General features: G+C 32.7%; 2 protein-coding genes and 1 long non-coding RNA gene across 4 annotated transcripts in view; 2 read left to right on the top strand and 1 right to left on the bottom strand.

Moving 5' to 3' along the window:
* Positions 1-123: 123 nt before the first annotated feature.
* LOC140059014 (monoglyceride lipase-like) lies at positions 124-9,615 on the bottom strand. The gene is made up of 8 exons (XM_072104826.1): positions 9,537-9,615; positions 7,437-7,577; positions 7,045-7,151; positions 6,582-6,718; positions 3,418-3,528; positions 2,962-3,051; positions 2,413-2,628; positions 124-1,367 (listed from the first exon to the last, which is right to left on the bottom strand). Exons 2-8 carry the CDS (start codon positions 7,568-7,570, stop codon positions 1,077-1,079), a joined length of 1,086 nt encoding a protein of 361 aa, XP_071960927.1. The 5' UTR covers positions 7,571-7,577; positions 9,537-9,615; the 3' UTR covers positions 124-1,076.
* Positions 9,616-10,172: 557 nt separating this feature from the next.
* LOC140059124 (uncharacterized) lies at positions 10,173-13,527 on the top strand. The gene is made up of 3 exons (XM_072104964.1): positions 10,173-10,577; positions 11,302-11,987; positions 13,242-13,527. Exons 1-3 carry the CDS (start codon positions 10,283-10,285, stop codon positions 13,437-13,439), a joined length of 1,179 nt encoding a protein of 392 aa, XP_071961065.1. The 5' UTR covers positions 10,173-10,282; the 3' UTR covers positions 13,440-13,527.
* Positions 13,528-14,958: 1,431 nt separating this feature from the next.
* Positions 14,959-23,163, top strand: part of LOC140059242 (uncharacterized) — a 37,413-nt gene continuing 29,208 nt past the window's right edge. Inside the window, exons 1-3 of one of the 2 annotated variants that reach the window (XR_011847159.1) lie at positions 14,959-15,012; positions 16,044-16,111; positions 22,151-22,381. This is a non-coding gene — a long non-coding RNA (uncharacterized lncRNA). The remainder of the gene's footprint in view (positions 15,013-16,043; positions 16,112-22,150; positions 22,382-23,163) is intronic. The other variant, XR_011847158.1, reaches the window with a different exon arrangement.

Here is a 23,163-nt window from a genome sequence, read left to right as displayed (position 1 = left end):
ACGTTAGTTCGTATTTTTTTTCATATACAAAGTTGAACAGAAACCTAAACTGTGAACAGTACAACATTTACAAATTAAATAAATAAAACCAGATCAACAAAATAAATAAGCAATGTATTTATTATTAAATGTGCAAAATATATAAATATTAGTTTGATGAAAACCAAAATATAAATAATAATAAATATCTTTATGAAAGTTGTTAATGAATTGCCACACACTACACAAAGCTGTCTAGTCAAAAAGTCATTCTAACACACGTTCAGTAACGAGTATACGCATAATGACTGTTAGACTCAAAATCTGCACAGTCATGTAACACATCGAGTAAAGAAGAATCGATTACACCAGTGACCACTTGAATACATAATTATTTAGATCTATTTTGGTACCAAACATTGAATAAACAAGTCTCAAAACAAGTCCTTTCTACAACATGAGACAGACATAAATATATCCTTCATAAGTCAGCGTATCCATCAAAGATTTTAACAGCCTACCAGTATAACAAAATAAATTCTATTACATTATAATATCAAGGTGCACATTATTTTATATACTGAAAGCTTTTTTCTCACGAGGATACAGCACAAATAATTTGACCAATTACAAGCGATTGATTATTTGAACTGTCACTTTTCATTGGACAACTCGCTTGTGTTAAGATTAATACATCCTTGCGTTGCATCCTAGTGGAAAGCAAGCTTAAACAATATTTGGAAAAAAACGATAAGTTAAATTGATTTAACTATTTTAGAGGTAGTACATTGACGTATATTCTAACTTTAAGTTAAGTTCTATGGTAGGCATCATCTCTTTATCTCCCGGTCAATCAAAACATTTTTGTTACTTAAATTGCAATACATTTTGAAATATTTATAACTTTCAATTAGATTAGACAAAATTTACAATTTGTTTGGTAACTTTTTCTAACTTTAGACTTCCTGATTACGTATATATATAAATATACATTTTGGTTTGGTGGGTTTTCGTAATTTTTGGACTAAATTGGACAGCACACAAATAACATTTTTAGCAATTGCCATTGTTGTGTGAGCTTGTACAGATATTCTAATTCATTCTTTGTTTTCATTTTCTAGTTCTTCATCTTTTACGGATTCATCCTCCTTTATTTCTTTCATTTCTTCCTTCAATTCTGCCTTTTCGTTTTCTTCTTTTGTTTCTTCCACCTTTTTTTCTTTTTCACTTTCTTTTTTCTCAGTTGTTACTTCATTTGTTTCTTCTTCTCCCGCAACTTCCGGTTTTCTGTCAATCCGTTCTTCGATCCAATTTAGAATATCTTTTCTGACCTTTTCAGCGTCTTCTGGTATTTCCCGATGAAGTGCATGGAAGTGTTCGGGGTAAATCTGACAAAATATATATATTATATATAAAAACTGTAGGAAAACAGTGTATCTAAATTTCATTGTTTTAATTTCTAAACCTAAATAAAGATTAGGATGACTATAACGAGGCATTTAATAAAAAGGCAAATTGCCTTAAAATGTAAATGTGACAAGTCTCGAAACATGTCACATTTACATTTTAAGGCAATTTGCCTTTTTATTAAATGCCTTAGTCATCCTAACTCGCAAGTTTGGTGGTATTATTCATGAAATAAAGATTAAAAATGCAGTTAGACTGAAATTCACTACCAAACCATTTAGTACAAATAATGTCAACAAACTCATATAAAGCAAGGATTCGAGTGGCCGAGTGAAGGCAGGGGCGCCACAAACTATACAATTGGTGGTAGAGCAAGTCTTCGCAAAAAGGACATAAAAATAGAGGTCCAGTGTACAGATCTGACTTGTGTGCGCTTTAAAGAACCCATTACATCTTTCGGAAGAGAGACCTGGACAGACGAACGGGCGCCGTTTAGAGGCAGCACTCGACACGAAGGGAGCCTTAGGGGAGAAGAAAGTTGTGTTATGTGTCGTTCACACATGTGCGCAAACACCAGGTTATTCCCATTTACATTTATTCTGGAAATTTGGTCGGACCACCACCTTACCTCACCTGTTTTTTAATGAAGAGTTTTCAATATGACGGTTAAAAGACAAATAAGCTAAATTTCCTAAAATTCCTATAAAAATCTTCTAGCTAAATTCAAGGTAAATTATACAAAATATAAAATATAAAAATACTATACAGACAGGCATAAAAATGTTATGGTTAAAAAGTGTCCGCATCTGCCACTTATAGGAGACTTGTAACAAGAGGTACCAAATTCAATGTATTATTGTAAATAGAAAAACTTCACAGGTTTAAGAATAAGAATGCTATGGAAGGTAGTGTACTCAGTTATTAATAATGTGGACATTTCGTTTTCATGATGCGGCAATGAATACACAGCTGTCGAGGCAAAAAGTCATTCTGTTATCATCATAGTATACTACAGTATTATTTTACCTTTAAAGTCTTATCTTTAGACTTAATCCTCTCGTGCATCACCTTTGACCCTTCAAGAAGAACCAAATGGTCTTTATCGCCATGCAATATCAAGACAGGCCATTCTATACTGTCAATGCTTTTGAAAACGTTATCAATTCCCTTCAAAACTTGTACACTAATACGCGCCTTGACCTTTCCATGGTAGTTTAGTGGATCATTAGCATAGTCTTCAACCTGTTAATACAAATTGAAATTGTTTATTAATATGGCTGCTATTAATAAATTTAACATCTCAATCAAGTATAAAAATATTTCATTTTAAATAAATTTTGAGATGGACAGTATAATACACTAGTTTCTGTTAATGCACTACATTCTGTTAATGCACTATTCCGTTATGCATATTCATTCTGTTAATATTTCTGTTAATGCACTATTCTGTTAATGCACTACTTTTTGTTAATGCACTATTCTGGTAATGCACTACTTTATGTTAATATTTTTTGTTAATGCACTACTTTCTGTTAATAATTTCTGTTAATGCACTATTCTGACATCGTTACACACTTCTTCAGGGTAGCGGCTTATCCACTTTGGTTCAATGGCTACAATACCAACTTGAGGCATCATGTAGGCAGAAGCTTTGGCCAAGAAAAGCTGCATAATATAAACACAAAAACATGTTAAAAATAACTTTCATGATGATCAAGGGTGGATCCAGAGGGTAGCTTACGGGAATGCCTTCCCTACTTTTGTGAAATGATGAACTACGTTTTGATAGTGTCTTTTTAATATGGGTTCTATCGTAATTCCACAAGTAGCTTTGTCTACACTATCAAACTAGTTTGACAAAAAAAGTGTGATGTGCCCAAATATGGTGGTGATATCCCTGAATGTGGTAGTGATATATGGGCACATCACACATAAAAAAATGTTATAGTGTAGACAGAGTTTAACATTGTTAACATATTATTATTTTTAAACATAGTTTTAAATTAAATAATATCAAACTTATTCACTGACCCTAAATGGTGTGGCTTCTGCTGGGTTGATTTGAGTAGCTGCAGCGATTAAAACACATCCGGCGAATTCAGTTGGCTTTTTATTCATACTAAGAATTGCTATGGTACCACCCTAGAGCAAAAGAAAAAAAAATTAAGGCACTGTCTACACTATCAAATTAGTTTGACATCATGTCATATATGAGCACATCAGAATGAACTTACTGTACCTAATTACTGAAAACAAGTCTGATTGATATTTTTTTTTTTTTTTATTCAGTATATTACACAGAGGCGCCTTACAAGATGGAACCATCTTAGCTTCAAGGCGCCTCAGATTAACAAATACAACATTTTAAAACAACTAACAGAAACATCAATTAAATCTTCCAGAATTAACAAGAAATTGTTGTACATAATAAAATAATAAAGCATTTTCACAATTCGAAAGAAGATCGGAACCAAAAATAAAAATTTCACATAAAAATGTAAAATTAAATGTTAAAGAAAAATCCTTGGCTAAGATATCCTCAATAATTGAGTTAGCGCTTACAAGTAGAATATCTCTTTGTGTATTATAATTAGGGCAGTAACATAAGAAATGAAGCGGATTCTCAACATTAAAGCCACAAGTACAATTTGGATTGTCCCGAAGTCCATGTAAGAATAAATGCGAATTGAGACAGCTGAAACCAAGTCGGATTCTAGTGTGAATTTGGTTAATCTTCTTATCACCTGTATCATAATAAGAACGTTTTTTTGTTTCAAACAAATTGGATTTCAGTAGCAATTTTTTAAACTCAACAAGAAATGAGGAATTTTTTATTTCATTATTTAACTCATTCCAATGTGTTATAATAGATGGGACAAAAGATAAACGATATGATGTGGTCTTACAAAATGGAATTATTATATTTCGGATGTTACGCAAGTTATAAACTTCAATATTGTCAGAAAAATTAAATAAGGAGTAAAGATACACTGGTGTTAACTTATGAATAATTTTAAAAAACAGTATTAGGTTAAGAAATTGTCTACGTTTTTCCAATGATAACCAGCCTAATTCTTGTCTTAATGCATTATGACTTGTATATTTCCACGCACCAGTACATATTCTACCTGCAGAAATCTGGATATTTTCTAGTTCATCACTTAATTTATCTGGGATATTACACCAAACAGGAGCTGCATATTCCATTAATGGTCTAACGTGTGATATGTAAATGTGACAGAGAGCCTGTCGAGGTAGAATATGTTTGACACGACGTAGCATATTTAAAGATAAAGACGCTTTGTTAATTACAGATTGGATATGGGAATCCCACTTGAGTTTTGCATTAAGCATTACACCAAGATGCCTATGATCATTTACAAATTGTAGATTTACATTATTGAAATTTAAACTAACATAGTTATCTAAATGTTTACGTGTAAACAGTATAGCTTTCGTTTTGTTAGCATTGAATGTTACTTTCCATTTTTTTGCCCAATTATAAATGACATTAAGATCACCATTTAATTTTTGTTCTGAAATATTACGATCTGTACAAATATCATATAACGAAGTATCATCTGCATATAAACTAATATTAGATTTGATATTATCAACCATATCATTTATGAATACAATAAATAAAAATGGACCCAAAACAGATCCTTGGGGTACTCCTGCTGTAATGGTCACCCAAGGACTGGTAGTTCCTTCAATAATAACACGTTGCTCACGTGAGTTTAAGTAACTTTGGAACCATTTTAGAAGAGTGCCATTAATTCCATATTGATTTAATTTGTATATAATCCCATTATGCCAAACTTTATCGAAGGCTTTGGAAATATCCAAAAATACCGAGATTACTTCTTTCCTTAAATCTAAAGCTCTATTAAATGTATCTATAAGATAAAGAAGTTGATACGTTGTCGAGTCACCTGGTGTAAAACCAGATTGGAATTGAGTAAGAAGTTTATTATCCACAAAGTATTTATATACTATATCAAAAACTGCACGCTCAAAAATTTTTGCAAAGTTGGAAAGTATGGATATAGGGCGGTAGTTCTCAATAAGGGATTTATTGCCTTTTTTATGCAGAGGAATGACATTTGATTTTTTCCATTCCACAGGAAAATATCCTTGGCTTATGCAGAAGTTATAAAGCTTTGTCAAATGGGGTGCAATAATTTCAGCAGATTCTATTAGTATGATACTGTGAATTTCATCAGGTCCCATCGCCTTGTTTTTATCCAGCATAGTTAATAATTTCATGATCTCATCAACAGATAATTTGAGAGTTGAGAGTCTCGATGCAGTTCTATATGTGAAGTCCGAAGGAAAATCATCATGATTAGGAATAAACGATTGAGATTTAAAATAATTGTTAAACGCTTTAACTTTCTCACTATTTAAAGTTAGGACATCATCGTTTAATTTGATTGGAGGAATCTTATAATATTGTTTGGAATTACAAACTGAATTTATGGTAGACCACCAAGTTTTTGAATCACAGTTTTTATTCATTAATAAATCAAATTGTTTATCCAAAAAAGTTTGTTTAGCTTTTCTTATTGCTTTAACAACTTTTGCGCGAATTTTCTTAAAACGTTGCATATGCGAATTTGAGTTATTTCGAGTGGAATGGGCGCGATTTCTTTTGCGAATAAGAGTTCTAATATGCGCATTAATCCAAGGCTTGTCATTAGGACGCACAGTTATAATTTTAGATATAATATAGTTATCAACACAATTATTAAATAAGTCAATCCAATTATGACAAACATCTTCAACCTTTTACAGAATTAAGAGCATTACGATATAAATTAAAATCAGTTTTTTCAAAAAGATATATTTTACGATTGTATGGCTTGTCCCGTGTGATACGAATATCAATATTTGCATATACTGGACTGTGATCACAATTTAAAAGTGGGCACAATGCACCAAAATCATTAATATATACATTTTGACTAGTAACTATATGGTCAATACAAGACCGTTGGTCTTTTATACAACGTGTTGGCATATTGATGTGTTGATCTGATTGATATTTATAGCAGAATATTGCCAAAAATTGACAATTTTAAGAAATCCATGTTTTTTTGTGTGATTTCTGTTACACATTGTTATAATAATATCATATCTGAAATTCATGCCTGTTGTTGAGCTTTTAGGACAACAACAAAAGTACATATTACCATAGAATGTCCAATCAGGAATAACGGAAGTCCAGAATGTTTTTCCTTAATCATACCGGCATGTTGAAGGACATCCCTAACGAAGATGTTAAAATCAGTCACGTCAATCCTCGCGCCTTCACTCTGACCATGGCCAACTGAAAGAAACAAATAATACATTGTGTATCTAGGCAAATGCCACTTCATAATGTATAGTATCATAGGCACAATACTAAATAAAGTGACACATGTTTGACTGTTTTTACTTTAAAATTGTTCTTGTGATAAAGGTGTAACATGTTACCAACATGTGATGCCAAATCACAGAACCAAATCCAAGTAACTGAATGTGACCAGAGAAATGGAAGCTCAGAGGCTTTGTTGTGTATTTTATATGACTGAAATCATTGACTAGGTCAGTTGACTAAGTGACCTAATTGACTGGTTTTTACAACTTTTACCAAATTGATAAACAGGCTCTTACGATGATCATGAGCAAATGTACGAATTCCTTTAGCAACAAGAACCTCTGCTAACGGGTCGTACCGTCCACAATGTTCTGAAATTCCATGCGCAATCAAAACCAATGCTCTGAAATATGCAAAATATTTTTTTTTACTAAAAAATACTGAAACCTGACATCCTTTTAAGATACTAAAATTGATATCACAGCCCACAAAGAATAAAAAGAGAGTGATTTAAACATAAACATAATATGTTAATGTTTGTAGAGTGGAAGAGCAGGGCCCTCAGTTTATTAACCTTAGAGTTGCTATAATTCTGCAGACACCAGGCTTTTTATCTTTTTTTTTACATATTGCATTTTTTGTGTCCAGGCCCTGTTGGGTTTAGCACCTGTACATATAGGCCACAAACCTTGTCTCAACATCTGCTGATGGTTCCCAACACTTCGTAAATATATGATTGCCATCAGCATTGATGAAGTGCGACAGTTCGTCGTAAGGTTTCCCTTGAGGACTGAGGGCGCTCTTTGTCTTAACATCTGTCATTGTAAATCTAGATTAATTGTAAATAATTAATAATTTGTCAATATTATATACTACATTACCAGCAACTCTTTATCAGATCACTATGTGTATGTTCTCAATGTTTAGATCAATAAATTTGGATCATTCTCAGAACTATATACACGTGGTGTACAGTACCGTAAACTTTATATCAACATATTGATTTCGCCATGCAATACTGTATACAGATCATTTTAGTAACAAAAAAAGTTAATATAAACTTATTTACTGTAAGTACAGTATTACATATATTATATATACTAGAGGGTGAGCTCACTTTGCTCGCTCCCCCTCTAGGAAGTGTAGACGATGGTTCTCGGAATGATAATGACTCAGGACGTAAAAAGTTTTAGAAGGACATTCTGGCCTGGACAATTTCGGTCGGTTACCATTATTTAAATGCTTTTGATATTCGTATTAAACGTACTCACTAACCTAAGTGTCTTAGATGATTAATAGCGTTTAAGGCGTATAGTGTTTATTGTAGATATGAAAAGTGGTAAAAAAGAATAACAAATGCTTGGTAAATTGTAGATAACACTCCAAAGAAATCTACTAAAAATAGTATAATTGGGTTATAAATATAATATTGTGGATGGGCGTTTATTAGATGTATTTGGGTGGGGTTGAGTAGCGAGGATGATAATTATTTTAATTGATGTTTTATTGGGGAGGTGTTCCGGGCTCTTATTCAAATAAAAACCATCCTAATTGGTATAATTAATACATTATTCCGCGACACGAGTGGCCTAAGAAGAAATACGTTTTAGACGGCTTGCAACATGGGCAGAAGTATCCCAGGGTCCTGACGGGACACAGATAGCGCACAGTATACATAAAGTCTTGGCAGCTTACTCAACAACTCAGCTATCGGGGTTTATGTACTACTATTATATACCTTCACACGCGCGGTCCGAAAATAAACAAAAAAACAAAATGGCTATCGCCACCAAGCACCAACGGCCAACTTAGTTGAAACAGGTAGTTGTTTTACAACTCCCTGGTTGAAACCAACACCTTCCTGTGAACCCGGAAATTACTTCTACCGCGCGTAGAGTTAAAATTTACCGATTGAAACAGAAAATTTCTTATAAAACCCTTTATAATATCTTCCTAAGATAGAAATATGGAACAATAGCGTCGATGTGAAAACTAATGTTATCAAATCTATGTTTCGCGGTACATCTCAGATAAAGGTAGGTATCCAAGGCGGAGATTTGTACCGAAGTTTTTGCATTGTGCTCGCCTATGTCAGAATTAACCATAATTTATATATAGATATATAAATCCAAAAGCAAATTACTCAAAAAAATGACAATGCTGTGGGTATCAGTGGCTGGATCTCAATGGAGATACAAAAAAAAGCGAAAAGCTAAATAAAAACAATAAAGTAATATATTATTGTAGGAGGGCTAGGCCTATACGACTTTTTATTTAAAATAATCAACTAATAAGGACTTGGTTCTCCTAATCCACAGGCCCTTCTATCATTCTCATACACACAGAATGTCACAGGGCCTGTAAAAGTTTAGCTAAGCCAGAAGGCCTACCTAGGCCTAGGTCCTAGTAATTTTTTATAAAAAAAAAAAAAAAAAAAAAAAATTTACTTAATATCAAAACTTTCATATATATGCCTAAAATGAAAATGAAATACTTTATGAATGTCAGATTTAAAAATTTGGAGTATGACGTTTTTACGTCAAGTTTAATTTCCTAGGCCTCTAACCGACCAACATCCACCATTCCCGTTAGACAGACAAAGCAGTTTCTTCTAATCTTTATCGCGATACTCAAACAAAAGCCATACCCTCCCTTGGCCTAGGCTAGAACAATTTGCAAATTAATATAATTTAATAAATAAACAAAACAACCCAAGCAAATATAATACATTAAAAAATATAAACATAATACTTAGCATTACAAAAAAATAGTTCAGAAAAAAACCTACAAAAATGTTATCAGATAAGAATTAAATTGTTTTATCTGATAATGCTTGTCGACGACTGATTTGGATAAGATAAACTCAAGTGTGTATATTTAATGGGCGGCGCGAGATAAACAAAATAATGACGTAATGATATTTTACATGATGACCAAGATGACTTCAAATTTTTTAGTATTTACACTAATTATTTCTGAATTACTGAACAGTAGGATTTAGATTGTTTATATGACTCAATAACTATGTTATCTACATTGCTACATTAAGTAAATTGAAATAAAAGTGGGTTGGGGGTTTTTCGTAATAAGCTGTGTTTATCAGCTGATTTTATTTTATTTTATACACTTTTACTATATCTTGTTTTGTATTCATTGTGTAAAGTAATGATCTACTGACTGTATATATCGATGTAAATTGGGGGGGGGGGGGTAGGATATGATAGTTGCTTTTGCCTTTTATTACTTTTCTGTTAATTGTTATATTTTATATTGTGAAGGATGCACCTTTGTGCTAAGTGTGCCACCGATCTAAAGGTGTAATTCCAAATAAATAAATAATATACTGTATTTCAATTATCACAATAAGTTAGGTAATATATTTGAAGACCCCTCTGTGTCTTCGTAGAAAAGCACGTGGCGGGTTTGTTGTTGTTATTATAACATTGAGGGCGCACTACCAATCAATTATTTTGAAATACTGGCGCTGTTCAGCTGTTCCTAGCCTGGCCTAGAGGTGAAATTTTCGTGTAAAAAATGAATTTTATATTAAAAAATACGTGTTACAAGGGTGGTTATCGAGTTACAGCGTGTTTAGTAATTACTATACTTTTTCGACCAATTGAATGCCAACAAACGACGAAAAGTTTTGATTCACAAGCCCCAGAAAATGATAGAAGCGAAACGAAAAGTTACCCGGCCTTTGAATTGAATGAAGCCAAAGTGCAGCGGTACGGAGAGGGTCGAAGCCAATTGGCAAGGCTGCAAACAGAGAGCGAGAACCCGCGGTATGGACATTGCTGGACATCTGCCATTAAAGAGGTTCAAGTGGGTATGTGGACAATCTGTCTTAGTGACCATTGACATTTTAAATAATGTTGATATTGTCAATTATTGTTATTAATTTAATATTTTATTACTATTTCAGAAAAATCTCTCTGCTGCTCTGTCCAGTTTGAACTTTGACATGTAACCATTCATGTGCTTTATTGCTTGCTTATCCCATCTGACTGGTCCTACCATATTTACCCCAACGAACGATAGAGAACACCAACGAAACACACAAAACCACAGGGAACGCCAATGAACTGAAACAACCCCCATCCCCCAATGATCATCCACAACTATGTACCTTAACCCACCAACCCAACCACCCACCACCAGTACTACTTACCCCTGGCATATACAATTTTATACCCCAATTTTTATATCCCCTTGAGAATTATATTTTTCTCACAGAATTATTAATTATTTTCTTCAAATACAATCATTTGAGAAAAAATATCTCTTTTATAATACTTCCAGCAGGCAACATGTGTGCAGTATACAACAGTAATTATCAATTTAAGGAACCATGTTTTCTATTTCATCATAAACAAAACTGTTGTTGCCATAACATAATTGACTGCCATAAAACTTCTGAAACAAATATGAAATCATATTTGATTGCAGTATAATGTATTTACTGTTTACAGTAACTGCATTAGAATATAGAATTTAGACGGTATTTATTAATGAATGCAATATTGAACATTTCTGTAATTTTTATTTTGTAGGTTGTAAGCATTTAACGGATGATGAACAAAGTCGGCTTGCATTAATTTTTACAAACTGTCACCTCCAAAAAGCTCAGATTCAGCCTTACGAATGCGACGAAAATCAACCAATTTCCGATTGTCTAGCATTGATGAGGAACGATATCATCGCATTCAACGCCTACACAGAGTTTTTCACCCATACACAGAACATCTGCTTTTTCCTACAGAACCAAATATGGCATGAGAGAACCGAAAATACTGTATCACGCTTGGCAGTTAGTTCTGAGAATGTTGCGGATCAATTGGAAACCACTAGCGAATTGCAAGACAAAATGATGCAACGACAGAGCCAGTCATTATCCAATCAGGAAGCGATAATGAAAAATGAAGAATATTTACGAACAATTTTACATCAATCTAGCGAAGACCTTCAAAGGGTTTTCGATGACATGAAAATAAGCACGAAAGAACAGAAACAATTGTTTGAAGAAACATTTCAGCGTGTTTCGAATGTACAGAAGGTCATTCTGGGGGAGTTCACCTCGTTTCATAGCCTTTTGTTCTATGTCTTGGCTGCAGCGGTTGCTTATATGTTGACCTCTACATCAAGGTCAAGTGGAGCTCGATTATGGATCTTTATACTACTCGTTATAAATGGAGTTATAGAAAGATTGATTTTTTATTATTCTACAAATCTGGAACAGGTAGGGAATAGTTGAGTCCGTTTTTCATTTTTGTTGAATGTTGAATCAAATGTTTTTTATTGTTTGATATGCATGAGTGCTCATAAACACATGATAACTTATTTCCTTACCTGTGATTGGTTGTGTATTTTTTTTGCATTCAAGATTCAAGAAATTTTATTTGTCCATAAAAATGGAAATTCACTTTGCTTGGTAGATTAAAACAACAATATTGCAACAATTTAAAAACGTGCAGTATTATAACAGATTAAAAATACAAGATAAAAAGTTAAAAATACTGTTAAAAATTTAAAACTATTAAAAATTGCATTAACGTCTTACATTAGAATTAAAAATATGAATGCTATTTACAACGAAGGATTTCCTAGTTCTACAAAGATTTGCTCTTGGAGGTCGTAGCCTAATGCATGATCTATTTAAGTTATAACAGTAATGTAACGGATGAGTGGGGTCTTTCATAATATTGTTTACTTTTTTTTAAATACTCTTTTCATAGATAAATGAACAAGGCGTTAGATCAGCTTTAATAATACGTTGTGCAATTTTACGTGGTCTCTCAATATTTTTCTTATCATTTTCAGTAAAGTTACCATAAAAACATCCAATACTAAAAGATGAAATACTTTGAATATTACTTTGATAAAATAGAATTAAAATAGTGTTATCAACTCTAATTTGCTTGAATTTTCTGAGATAGTAGAGCCTTTGAGATGCCTTCTTGGAAATCATGAGAGAGTTTGACTCCCATTTTAATTTGTTGTCAATTATAGTACCTAAGTAGTTGTATTGGGTTATTCTTTCAACCTCGGTTTCTTTAATAGTTATTACATTATGTTCAACTGCGGTTTTACACAGTTTACATTGTTAAAACTAAAATAGGGTGGACACTCCTATTTACTGTATTAAAGGGGACACTCCTATTTATTAAAGGGGACACACTTTATTGGGACTGAATGTTTGTCCTCAATAAGGTGGAACTACTAATGATACTGTACTGTATCAGAACTTATATTTAAACCACAGGAACACCTTCTCTGGGACATCCCTATTAAGTGAACTGAAACGCAAGGACCAATCCCTATTCAGGGAAAATCCATAATAACTTTTTTTGGGTCCTCTATGTGTGGCCTTAGGTGTTGAAATACTTCAGTTTGTTATTAACTTTGTGCTTAAAGAATATGTTAACCTAAAGCTCTGTCTACACATCAAACATTAGTACAGTATTAAAAAGGATCAGAATGTTTCATCTTGCAGGATATGTTATACCACAGGATGTGGATGTCTAGAAAGATATTTTGTACATTAGCGGCATTAGTCTGGATGGGATTCATTTATTGGTATAAAGACTATAACAAATTAAACAATAAACTTTTGTTAAAGATAGAACAAGAAACAACAGAGTTACGCAAAGAATTCCAGCGTATCCGTAAGTTTAGCTACGTTAAACACTGAGCCTATATTCATTTCAGAGTCTAGAGAAAACTCTGGTTCACCGTGACCCATACGTTTTTGTATGGAATCGGAATTATAAAATAGTGTGTGAACGGTACTATTTTTTACACTAATGCCTAATTCTACATCTGGCAACCAGAATGGAATTCTGTTCTTGTTCAGGCAATTATCTTTTGAAATTGTCTTCATGTTTCATTTTGGCATAATCAATTTCTGTACGCATTCTAACAAACGTGCCTATATTGCTTTTGCGCGGATAACCTAACTCGTCAAATTACAAATCTGTATATAAAATGTTTTTCTTCTTATTTCCCTCTAGGGCGATATAATATATTTTTTTAGCACTCTCACATTTAGACCAATCACGTTGTCATTACACAAGATAGAGCTAATTATCTTTTTTAATGTTTTGTACAGACTCTACATCACATCCATCTATTGAGCCACCAAGTTTACATCGTATTGCATCCTCCTCATCAACAATGGTACCAACAATTACTTCCAATTCCTCATTCAGTCGTGCAATCAATTATACAGCAGTGGACAGTTGCCCAAACTCTCCGACAGGTAACGGCAATTATGCCATTATACTCCGACTGTAAAATCACTTTTTTTGGAATACCTGTTTTTCGTAATAAGATTCACATAATATACAATGGTAAAATTCTACAATCTTTAATACAGGGCTGAAATAGTTCCTGTCCATTCGGAAACCCCTATTCAGAGGAACCTTTATTCAGGGGACACCGCTAATAAGAGGACACTTTCGAAGTAATTTTTGATACTACAGCCAACCTCTTCAGTGACACCCATACAGTATTAAGGGTACACCTCTTAAGAAGAGAACATTTTGTTGGGTCCCATAAAGGTGACCCCTTTTTAAAATTACTGGATTTGTACATCAACAAACTGAATTCATGGAATAATGAACATGCATTTACATTGTACAGTAATATTTGCCATCCTCTGCATTATAAAATATAAGCAAGCACACTTACGCGCGAATCCCACGTTTTGACGCAAAGTGCCGTATTGTGTAATCACAAGTGGAACCGACAACAGTGCTGTCAACTTTGCTATGAGAAGTAATATTTGTTGAATTTCACGCAACACAATGCATGAATAAAGGAATAGTACAGTGCATAATCAAGTATTTGGAGTGAACCAGGTCAAATTCTACGGCAACTAACAATGATGCGCAACCAAGCAGGTTTGATTTCTCGAAGGTGGAAGCAAACACAATTATCGGAAGGGCATTTTAGTACGTTTTGTGCGTTGTGTTGCTAGTGGGAACCACGCTTCAGGCAGAACAGTAGGCAGAACAAATTGCGAAACATTGTTGTCAGTTTGAAAGTTCATGTTAACTATCCTCTCTTGTATGTTTCAGATTTTGAAGACCGCATTGATCACTTGGATGACACCTTAGAACTGGACTACACGTATATACCATCAGATGGCAGCAATGACTCGGACGATACAACGGTCTGTTTTCAGACTGCTCCTCAGTCGATGGAAGATCCAACATCAGTTCTTGATAGTAGTCATATACTGAACCTCTCCTCTAGGATATCAGGTGGGTATTTTGCAGAACTTTTGTTTTTAGTTAGTGAGTGGCCGAGCGGTTAAGACAGTGGAACCATTATACGTACTGTAGCCATAAATTCGGCCAAGGTGTGAGGCTCACTCGCTCCATGATTCTAGTGGTAGAATGAGTCTTCTCTGCTAAGGACTATAAACTGTAGGTCCAGTGTACACATCTGATTCATGTGCACTTTTAAAGTGCCTAGTACATCTTTTGGTATCAGTCCTTCCTGAATACTGTAGGCATAGGCTAGGCTGTTGATTATTACCATGGAGATGACATAATATCAGATGAAAGCTGGTTAGTAATAATTTATTACATTGGAGAGGTCAACTTGTCCCCCGAGGCTACTTAAAAAGGCTACTTCAGCTACTCCAACCAGCCAAATTTGGCTGGTCGTCAAGTAGTCTTTACAAGTAGCCTTTCCAGATGGTATAGTAATTACACGGAATCCATTTCTGTTTATACAATGTCGATGCGTGTAAATTTAGCGTGTTGCATAAACGGGCCCTATTCTGTGAAATGAAAGCCATTTATAGATTGTTACTTTTGGACTAAAATTCGGCAATTCAACAAACAACAGTTTCCAGACATAAATCGCTTTGGAAATCAATGCTTTACCACTTAAGGGTTTGACTGAATGAATAAATACTGAATCAGTTTTATTGTTATGTTTTTGAGTAATTTTTTAATTCTTAATTACCTCTGAGAAGTTACTAAATATGTCTACTGCCCTCTATGTTTGATTTTATTTTTTATTACATAATATGTACTGTATGTTAATAACATGTCATAAGGTAATAGTAATTATATTGACTTAATTTACAACTAAATTCCTTAAACATATTGTTACACATTTTATAAGTGTTTTTGTTTTGAATGGTGGACATAATTTTTTATTTCAGATCTGTATAGATTTTTAGAATGTAGGCCTATCATCTCTTTTAGTTTGAAATTGAAAGTTTACAAATATACTCTATATTTTCAGTATTCTATTTTGATATTTGTTTTTCAATTTTTAGATTTTGTTGCTGATACTACTAATCTAATATCCGGAAATAAAAAGAAAGAAAAGCGTCCTAAAAATCAAGTAAGTATTCCAGTAATTAAATTGAAAATGAATTACGGTAAACTTTTTTGTAATTTTTGAGTTTTATTATTAACAGTTTTTTATCGCTTTTTTTAGATTTAATTGTATATAATATCTTAATTTTACCTTTTATTATTTATTTTTTGTCTTGTTGAGGGCCTCATACAATCAGCTCACGCTCTTGAAGTATGATGAAATATATAAAAAGATAAATAATATTTCCAATACATTTACAGCAAACTTTCTCAAAATTTGTGTATATATACACATACAGTAATAGTAATACCCTTTTCACATCCACATACATTGTTACAACTTGTAACAAGTTGTAACCAGGTTTGATTACTTACTACCGGTACACGTTTTCTTTCTTGTGAAATCTCGGGAGGAAAGAATAGTTGCACGCTATGATAGGTCAGTTAATATCAAGGCAATACATGCAGTGAGAACTCTGAACACCTCGGAACAAAAACACAGGCCTCTTGTTGGTGTGTTTTTATTCCGAGAATTCACAGGGTCCCCTGTGAAATCTCAGAAGATTTTCCACAAAATTGTCTTCACACTATGCAAACCTCGTTACAAATTGTTACATTTGCAGATGTGAAAAAATCATTGATATTTATTAAACATACAATCCTCAACCTTAAATATATTAACTACCAAATACTGAGATTGTTGTCTGCTGGTTTCCTTAGCACATGTCCGAGCCATTTCCATCAATGAGTTTTGTTTTGCATTTTAAGCTTTTTTGTTGCTCTGTCGTGCCAATTGCTCTTTATAATGTTTTTTAAAGATATATTGTCCCCCTGAAAAATATTTTTTTTTAAATATTTTTGTTAAATATGCCATTTTAATGTCACATAATAGTTATTGACTTCGACCAAAAATTGGATCGAAAAAAAAATTATTTACCTGAAAAAAAAGGAATTTAAAGCAAAAATTGTTCAAATTGGCTGCCAGCCAATGGATTTTTGGTTGAATTTAACCATTTATCATGTTATTTTATAAGTGAAAACATTATTTTTTCTCGTTTTTTTTCTACGGAAGTGATTAACTTTATTAAAACTACAAAATAACATTCAAAATCGGATTTAATTAATCCTCATTTTTCAAGTTTTTGTGGGACAATACATCTTTAAATGGCTTTGTTAGTTTTAATGTCCTTGTCTACTGTACCAAGTAAACATGTTTATTTTAGGTTATTTTCTTAGTACACTTATTTTGAATACAGGTTTAGGAGTAATTTATTCTGTTGAATCTTGCTGGTAGTAAAACCAGCTTTCGGGAGAACACTGACTACTGCTCTGATACCAGGAATTAATTATTAATATAAGCTAAAATGTTTACATTGCTAATGAGCTATTAAAATAATTTTGTATACAGTAAATAATTACAAGATCTGTTAAAAGAAGTTATTCGGTGGCAACCTTTTAATCCAAAATAAATAATAATATATTAATTGTATTTAAAAAGGTTCTGTATTAGTATTTAAATTTAAATCAAAATAAAAATGTTTAAAATAGCATTTTTTAAATAAACACCATATCAATTCATTAAAATAAATGATCATGTTTTACTGAGTACAACATGATTCTGCAGGCTTTGTCTTTTGGAAATGGTTTTTTAAAACAAAATAACGTGTGTGTGTGCTACAAAGCACGTCTCAACAGATTTAGGAGTTGGGAAGTCTGCATGGGTAACTCTACAGTAGCTGTGTGTGTATTTTATTCAAAAATACAACTTAAAGTATGCGCAGTTTTTATTAACGGATTCTGCCAAAAAAAAAATTATTTCAGCACTGAGCTAGGCTATAGGCTTATAGATAGCGTACGCTGTTCGTACATTAACATTGTCTACAATCTAAGTCCTGTACGAGTAGAAAATGCATTAGGAATGACCTGGTTTAATGTTTTTAAATAATATGCATTATTTTTACAAAAAAATGTAGGAATAGTGCCTTTAAAAAACACCTTTAATGTTTAAGAAACCAATCTAAAGGCTATCTCTCTGAACATGATTACCTCCATGCTTTCACTTAATAATAAAAAGCATCCTAATTATGAAGTCAAGGTCAAATAAAGGAAGGTCATATTTCTATTCTAAAAATAGAAACACAAATGCAAATGATAGAATGAACTCTTTTTATATTTGATTCAGGAACAAACTAGAATTAGAATCACGCATTACCATATATGGAATAAAATACATACTCCTTGGGGCAAGTAAATCCAGCAGTCAATTAGTGCTGCTGGTCCAAACTATTAATTTTAATCACTACAAGCATTGTAGAAAAAAGAGTAATCTAGTTCAAACCGGAAAGGGGCATGCAGATTGAAATTTTCAGGGGTGAGGGCAAAGCAAAGTAATATAGGCTTGGGGACAGGAGACCCTTTCATGATCCTGTGTTTTAAAAAATTATTAAAAATTTCCAATTTTTTATTTTATGAATATTGAACAATAAAGAATTTCTAGAGGCAGTTTTTTACAAGTAAACGTTAACTTTAATACTATTTAACAAAATGCAACGCTCAAGCTCTGCCCCACTTTGTAAACATATTAATCTGCGTGTGTGCAAGTATATATGAAATACCTTATTTCTGAAAAATAGTCAATACGATCAATGTTTGAAAATGTTAACTGAAGGGTTACAGAATAATCAATAAATATTTTTTTTTAAACTTATCGCAATAAACTATTTATTACCCAAGTTTATTCAAGTTTTAAAATGCCTACTGTAGGTAGTTTTAGTTTTTATCAAGGCAATTTATGATTGTTTTAGTGAATATGTATGTAATTTTGTGCACGATACATGTGTTCTACACTTCCTGAAATCAAAACAAACAAAGTACATTACACAGCTGTATTGCTGATCTACACTGTCAAGCAAATGAGTAGATAGTTGATGTCATCCGTTAAATTTAGTTTACATGCTCATGCGAAAATTGTTGACTATGCGTTCTGACCATTGACTATTGTACTATTTAAAACATCATTGTAATTAAACTAATGTAGCACATTGAAACCTCAGATTCTCAAAAAAACATAGCTTCAAGTGAATCTCAGGTGGGACTCCAGGTCACTGCTATTGTTCCACCTCCTAGACTACCGCAAAGCTTGATTTGAGCCACATAATGTATTTTTTTCGTTTGGTTTGAGAATTACCTTTTTTGCAAAGTGGTCTCAAACTGCAATTGCGTCAGAATAGGGAAAACTCGGCTATCTGATGTTGTTTGATCAATACATTAGTAATGTATCAAGCTGTTGATATTAAAGGTTCGTAACAATTATGTAGACCCCAATCACGCAGTCCAATTGTCTGAGTGCCAGCAGGCTTTTGTCCCAGTAGGCAATGTCATGTCATGTGAGGACCTATAAATTATAACAAAATGATCTATTTTTTATAACATACAATTCATACAATTTATAATGTATTCTTTAAATACAAGTTGTTGAATTATTTATTCTTTTAAATTATAACAAAATGAGAGGTACATGCTCGCAATCTTGTGATCTCATGTACCTCTCATTTTGTTATAATTTAAAAGAGCAAATGTTATTATAATATAATGTTTTATTAACCACTTTCAATACTCTTATGCAATGATTCTTTGAAGTTGTCTTATTAAAATTTAAAAAAAACAAATTAGAGAATATATTTATTCACAATTACATTTACAATATACCAAAAGGAGTGGGTGTTTGTCAGTTTGGAACATAATACATGCCAGACAACATTCATAAAAAAGAGAGAAAATTATGTACAAAAAAACATGGGACGACTGGTCAGAAACTTCGGTGAGGCATTCCCCAGTGGGGAAAAGGGGAAATTCCCCTCTACTTAATAGTGACGAACATAAGCGCCACCAACAATCAAAGTGACTACCACAGGTGAGGTATAAAAGGGAAAAAAAACAGGATGAACCCTGTTTGTCCCCTGGAAGCACTATACCGATCATGATCATCTCAGTGTAATAGGCCTAATGTTTTTTGTTTATTTTTCCCCCTCTTTTTTAGTATCTTCAATATCATTTCTTTAGTTTCTTTTTAACATTATTAGGATTTTGGTTTTATAGAGCGGGTTCCAAATATTTGGTCCGTGAATGAATATATTTTTTTGACTTATTGCAAGTCTGGAGAATTCTGGTATGCACATTTTTGTTGAATTTCTATTGGGGTTTTGCGCGTTCACAGATATCATAGGTTTCGTAAGTTAAAATTTCTAATTTGTTACAAATATCATAAATGTATCATACTCCATAGAATTGACATGACAGTTAAATATGTACAAATATTTATTGTTACCTTTTCTCGAAATTTTTAAAGTAAAGGTGCAAGTATTTATTATCCTTAAGCTTAAACTGGAAACTGAGGACATTTGGATTAGGTTTAATGTATATCCGTAGGACAAGGCAATGTATTTTGTTTAGGATAAAATCGAAATGGCACAGCAGATGGGCTCAAACCCGGTCCTATGTTGCTTAACGTTGGTGATCATGATCTGATAAGAACCAGTGTTTTAACGCATTATGGCTGTATTGTACTGACAAACAGTAGTACTGAAGTAATCTATGGATACACAGTATGTTCAGATCCATGAAGGTGCGCTTCTGAACAGCAAAGTTTTCAGACTCGATTAACTATTCACTTTCTGAAGTGTCACAGATTTGGGTGCAAGATTAAATCGTTGATGCATGACATTTTTTTTATTGTAAGAGTTGTTCACTAACTAAAGCTGTCGTAACAAACAAAAAACCAGTGTAGTATGTAAGAGGTGGCTTCCGTTAATCTTTTCCTGGTTCAGACCTACCGTATGGAGTTGTACGCTGCATATAATACGAAGCATAAATCTCTCTGTCTGAACAGGCCCTTAAAGTCTCGACCACATTAATGACTTGGGTCATAAAAATGTAAAAATAGGTTCAGGATGTCTTATAGAAAGGAAATTCTCATTTAATAGGTTTGAGAACCTTTAGTCCAACATGTGTTAGTCTATAGATAGTTAGCATTTTAGAACATTGCTCTGAACAAGTCAGTTTTAATTCCTCTGTTAGCTAATAAAAAGAAACGATTAATGTACAAATGTATTTCCATTAATTTTAAAGAATGTCATGTAATAAACCCTGAAATTACCCTGTTTCTGTATGCTAAAAATAGAGAGTATTTCATTGACGTTACAATTTCTGATTCCTTGTAACATGGTGCTATAAATAAAGTTCTGTGTTGATTAGTTTGAGGAGAATGGACAATTACTTTATGACATAAATGATAAACATTTTTTCAAAACATAAAATGATATCTTGCTAATCATCATTAGACATTGCGCGTCTCACATGTGTTCGCCACTCTGTTCTGTTTCTTTTTTGATGTTTGCAATCCATGTTGTCTTTGGTCTTCCTTTTGGTCTTTCTCTGAGCTTGTCCGAGTGCGATATTAGCTGGTGTGTTTCATTTAAATGGAGCAGGTGACCATACTGTACCTGGCTTTGTTTGTATCAAACCTGTTAGTGGCGGTAATTATCGCTGTTGGTTTCGATTGAATAAAATAAAAATAAAAAATAAAATAAATACCAGCCTTCTTTTCTGTACGTTCTTACTGATATAGTTGTATAAAATAATGAATTGTAAACATGATTATAATTTCTTTAGTAAATCACTTTTTTGGCTTTGATATGACACGCTGCAACCAGGCATCATAGCCATGCATGACTATGCAATTGACCATAAACTGGCATCTTATTCAGCCGTATTTAACAGTTATATGATATTGATAAATGCAAGCAATGGAATTTCCATAAATGGATGAAAATTAAATTTACTATATATTTTTTTAAACTATGAAGTATGTAGTTAATTTTACTTTCTTTCAATGTATAAGTAGGCACATGCACGGCAATAAACATGTGTGTGATTACTCCACATAAATGCTTGCTAAATAATTGCATCAACCGGTTAAAGAGGTATTTATACAATTTAGTTACTGCAGTATCTTCAGTAAAATCATTTTTATTATATATTATAAAATCAATTTTATTTACAATAGGTAAGTATGTCCACTGGGAGGTATAATCTAAGAAGTCGTTCAAGAACAAAATTTAATAATCCGACACTTGAGTTTGAGACGCCAAAGATGTTTAGCAGACTGCTAGAAATGCGGCAACAGCTACTTCAGGAAAGCAAACGAAAACTGAGTTCACAACAGGTGTCTCGCACCTGGTCTGATAAATTCGGACAATAATTGCACCTTTTACCCCTGAAGGATGAATATTTGTAAGTACGTTTTTATCACAGTTACATTAAATTTTTGATGGATGAGGGAGTTTGCTAGTTAAAAATATAACTGATTGACATACGAGTGGTGAAAATGTAGGACGACGAGAGAATGAACTTGCCTACAAAAACATCATCTCAAATCACTCAGTTGTCCAAAAAAATAATAATTTGTTAAAAAAAATCCTTTTTTAAGTCACAAGTACTATAAAATTAAGTTGCTAATAAATGAATGTTTATGAAACAATGGGGTAAATAATTTTAACACACACCTAGTATTATATTAAATATTATCAACAACTTCATACTTTTGTTACCAAATTACAGACCTCGACAATTTACTATAGGCTCTAGAAAGAGATAAGATACATACCACTGTGTATCATCGGTTCGTAAGATGCTTAATGAATTGTCATATACTGAAGGTGAAATAAGTTCTTGGTACTGTATTTTATGCCTTTAGCACCTAGTTTAATCTATAATATCTTTTGTAGAATTTGTAATAGCACCCTCTATGGTTTACATACATACATACAGTAGTCTGCGTCATCGTGCTTGTGATGTTTACCTAGGAAAAATTAACTTGGCTGATCTAACTGAAATAAAATAAATTCCCAAACACCAATCGATCAATCAATAATAATAATCAATGATTTTGTAAAAAGCATTCTTATTTCTCATAATGTTATACTATAAATTTTAGCCTACTATAGATTATTATTTTCAAGTTAAGTTCTAGAAGATCTGTTTATTAATTGCTACATGTACTGTAATAACATTACATAT

Source organism: Antedon mediterranea, chromosome 9, assembly GCF_964355755.1.
Source record: "Antedon mediterranea chromosome 9, ecAntMedi1.1, whole genome shotgun sequence".
Classification (NCBI taxonomy): domain Eukaryota; kingdom Metazoa; phylum Echinodermata; class Crinoidea; order Comatulida; family Antedonidae; genus Antedon; species Antedon mediterranea.
This window is presented reverse-complemented; position numbering and strand designations above follow the sequence as displayed.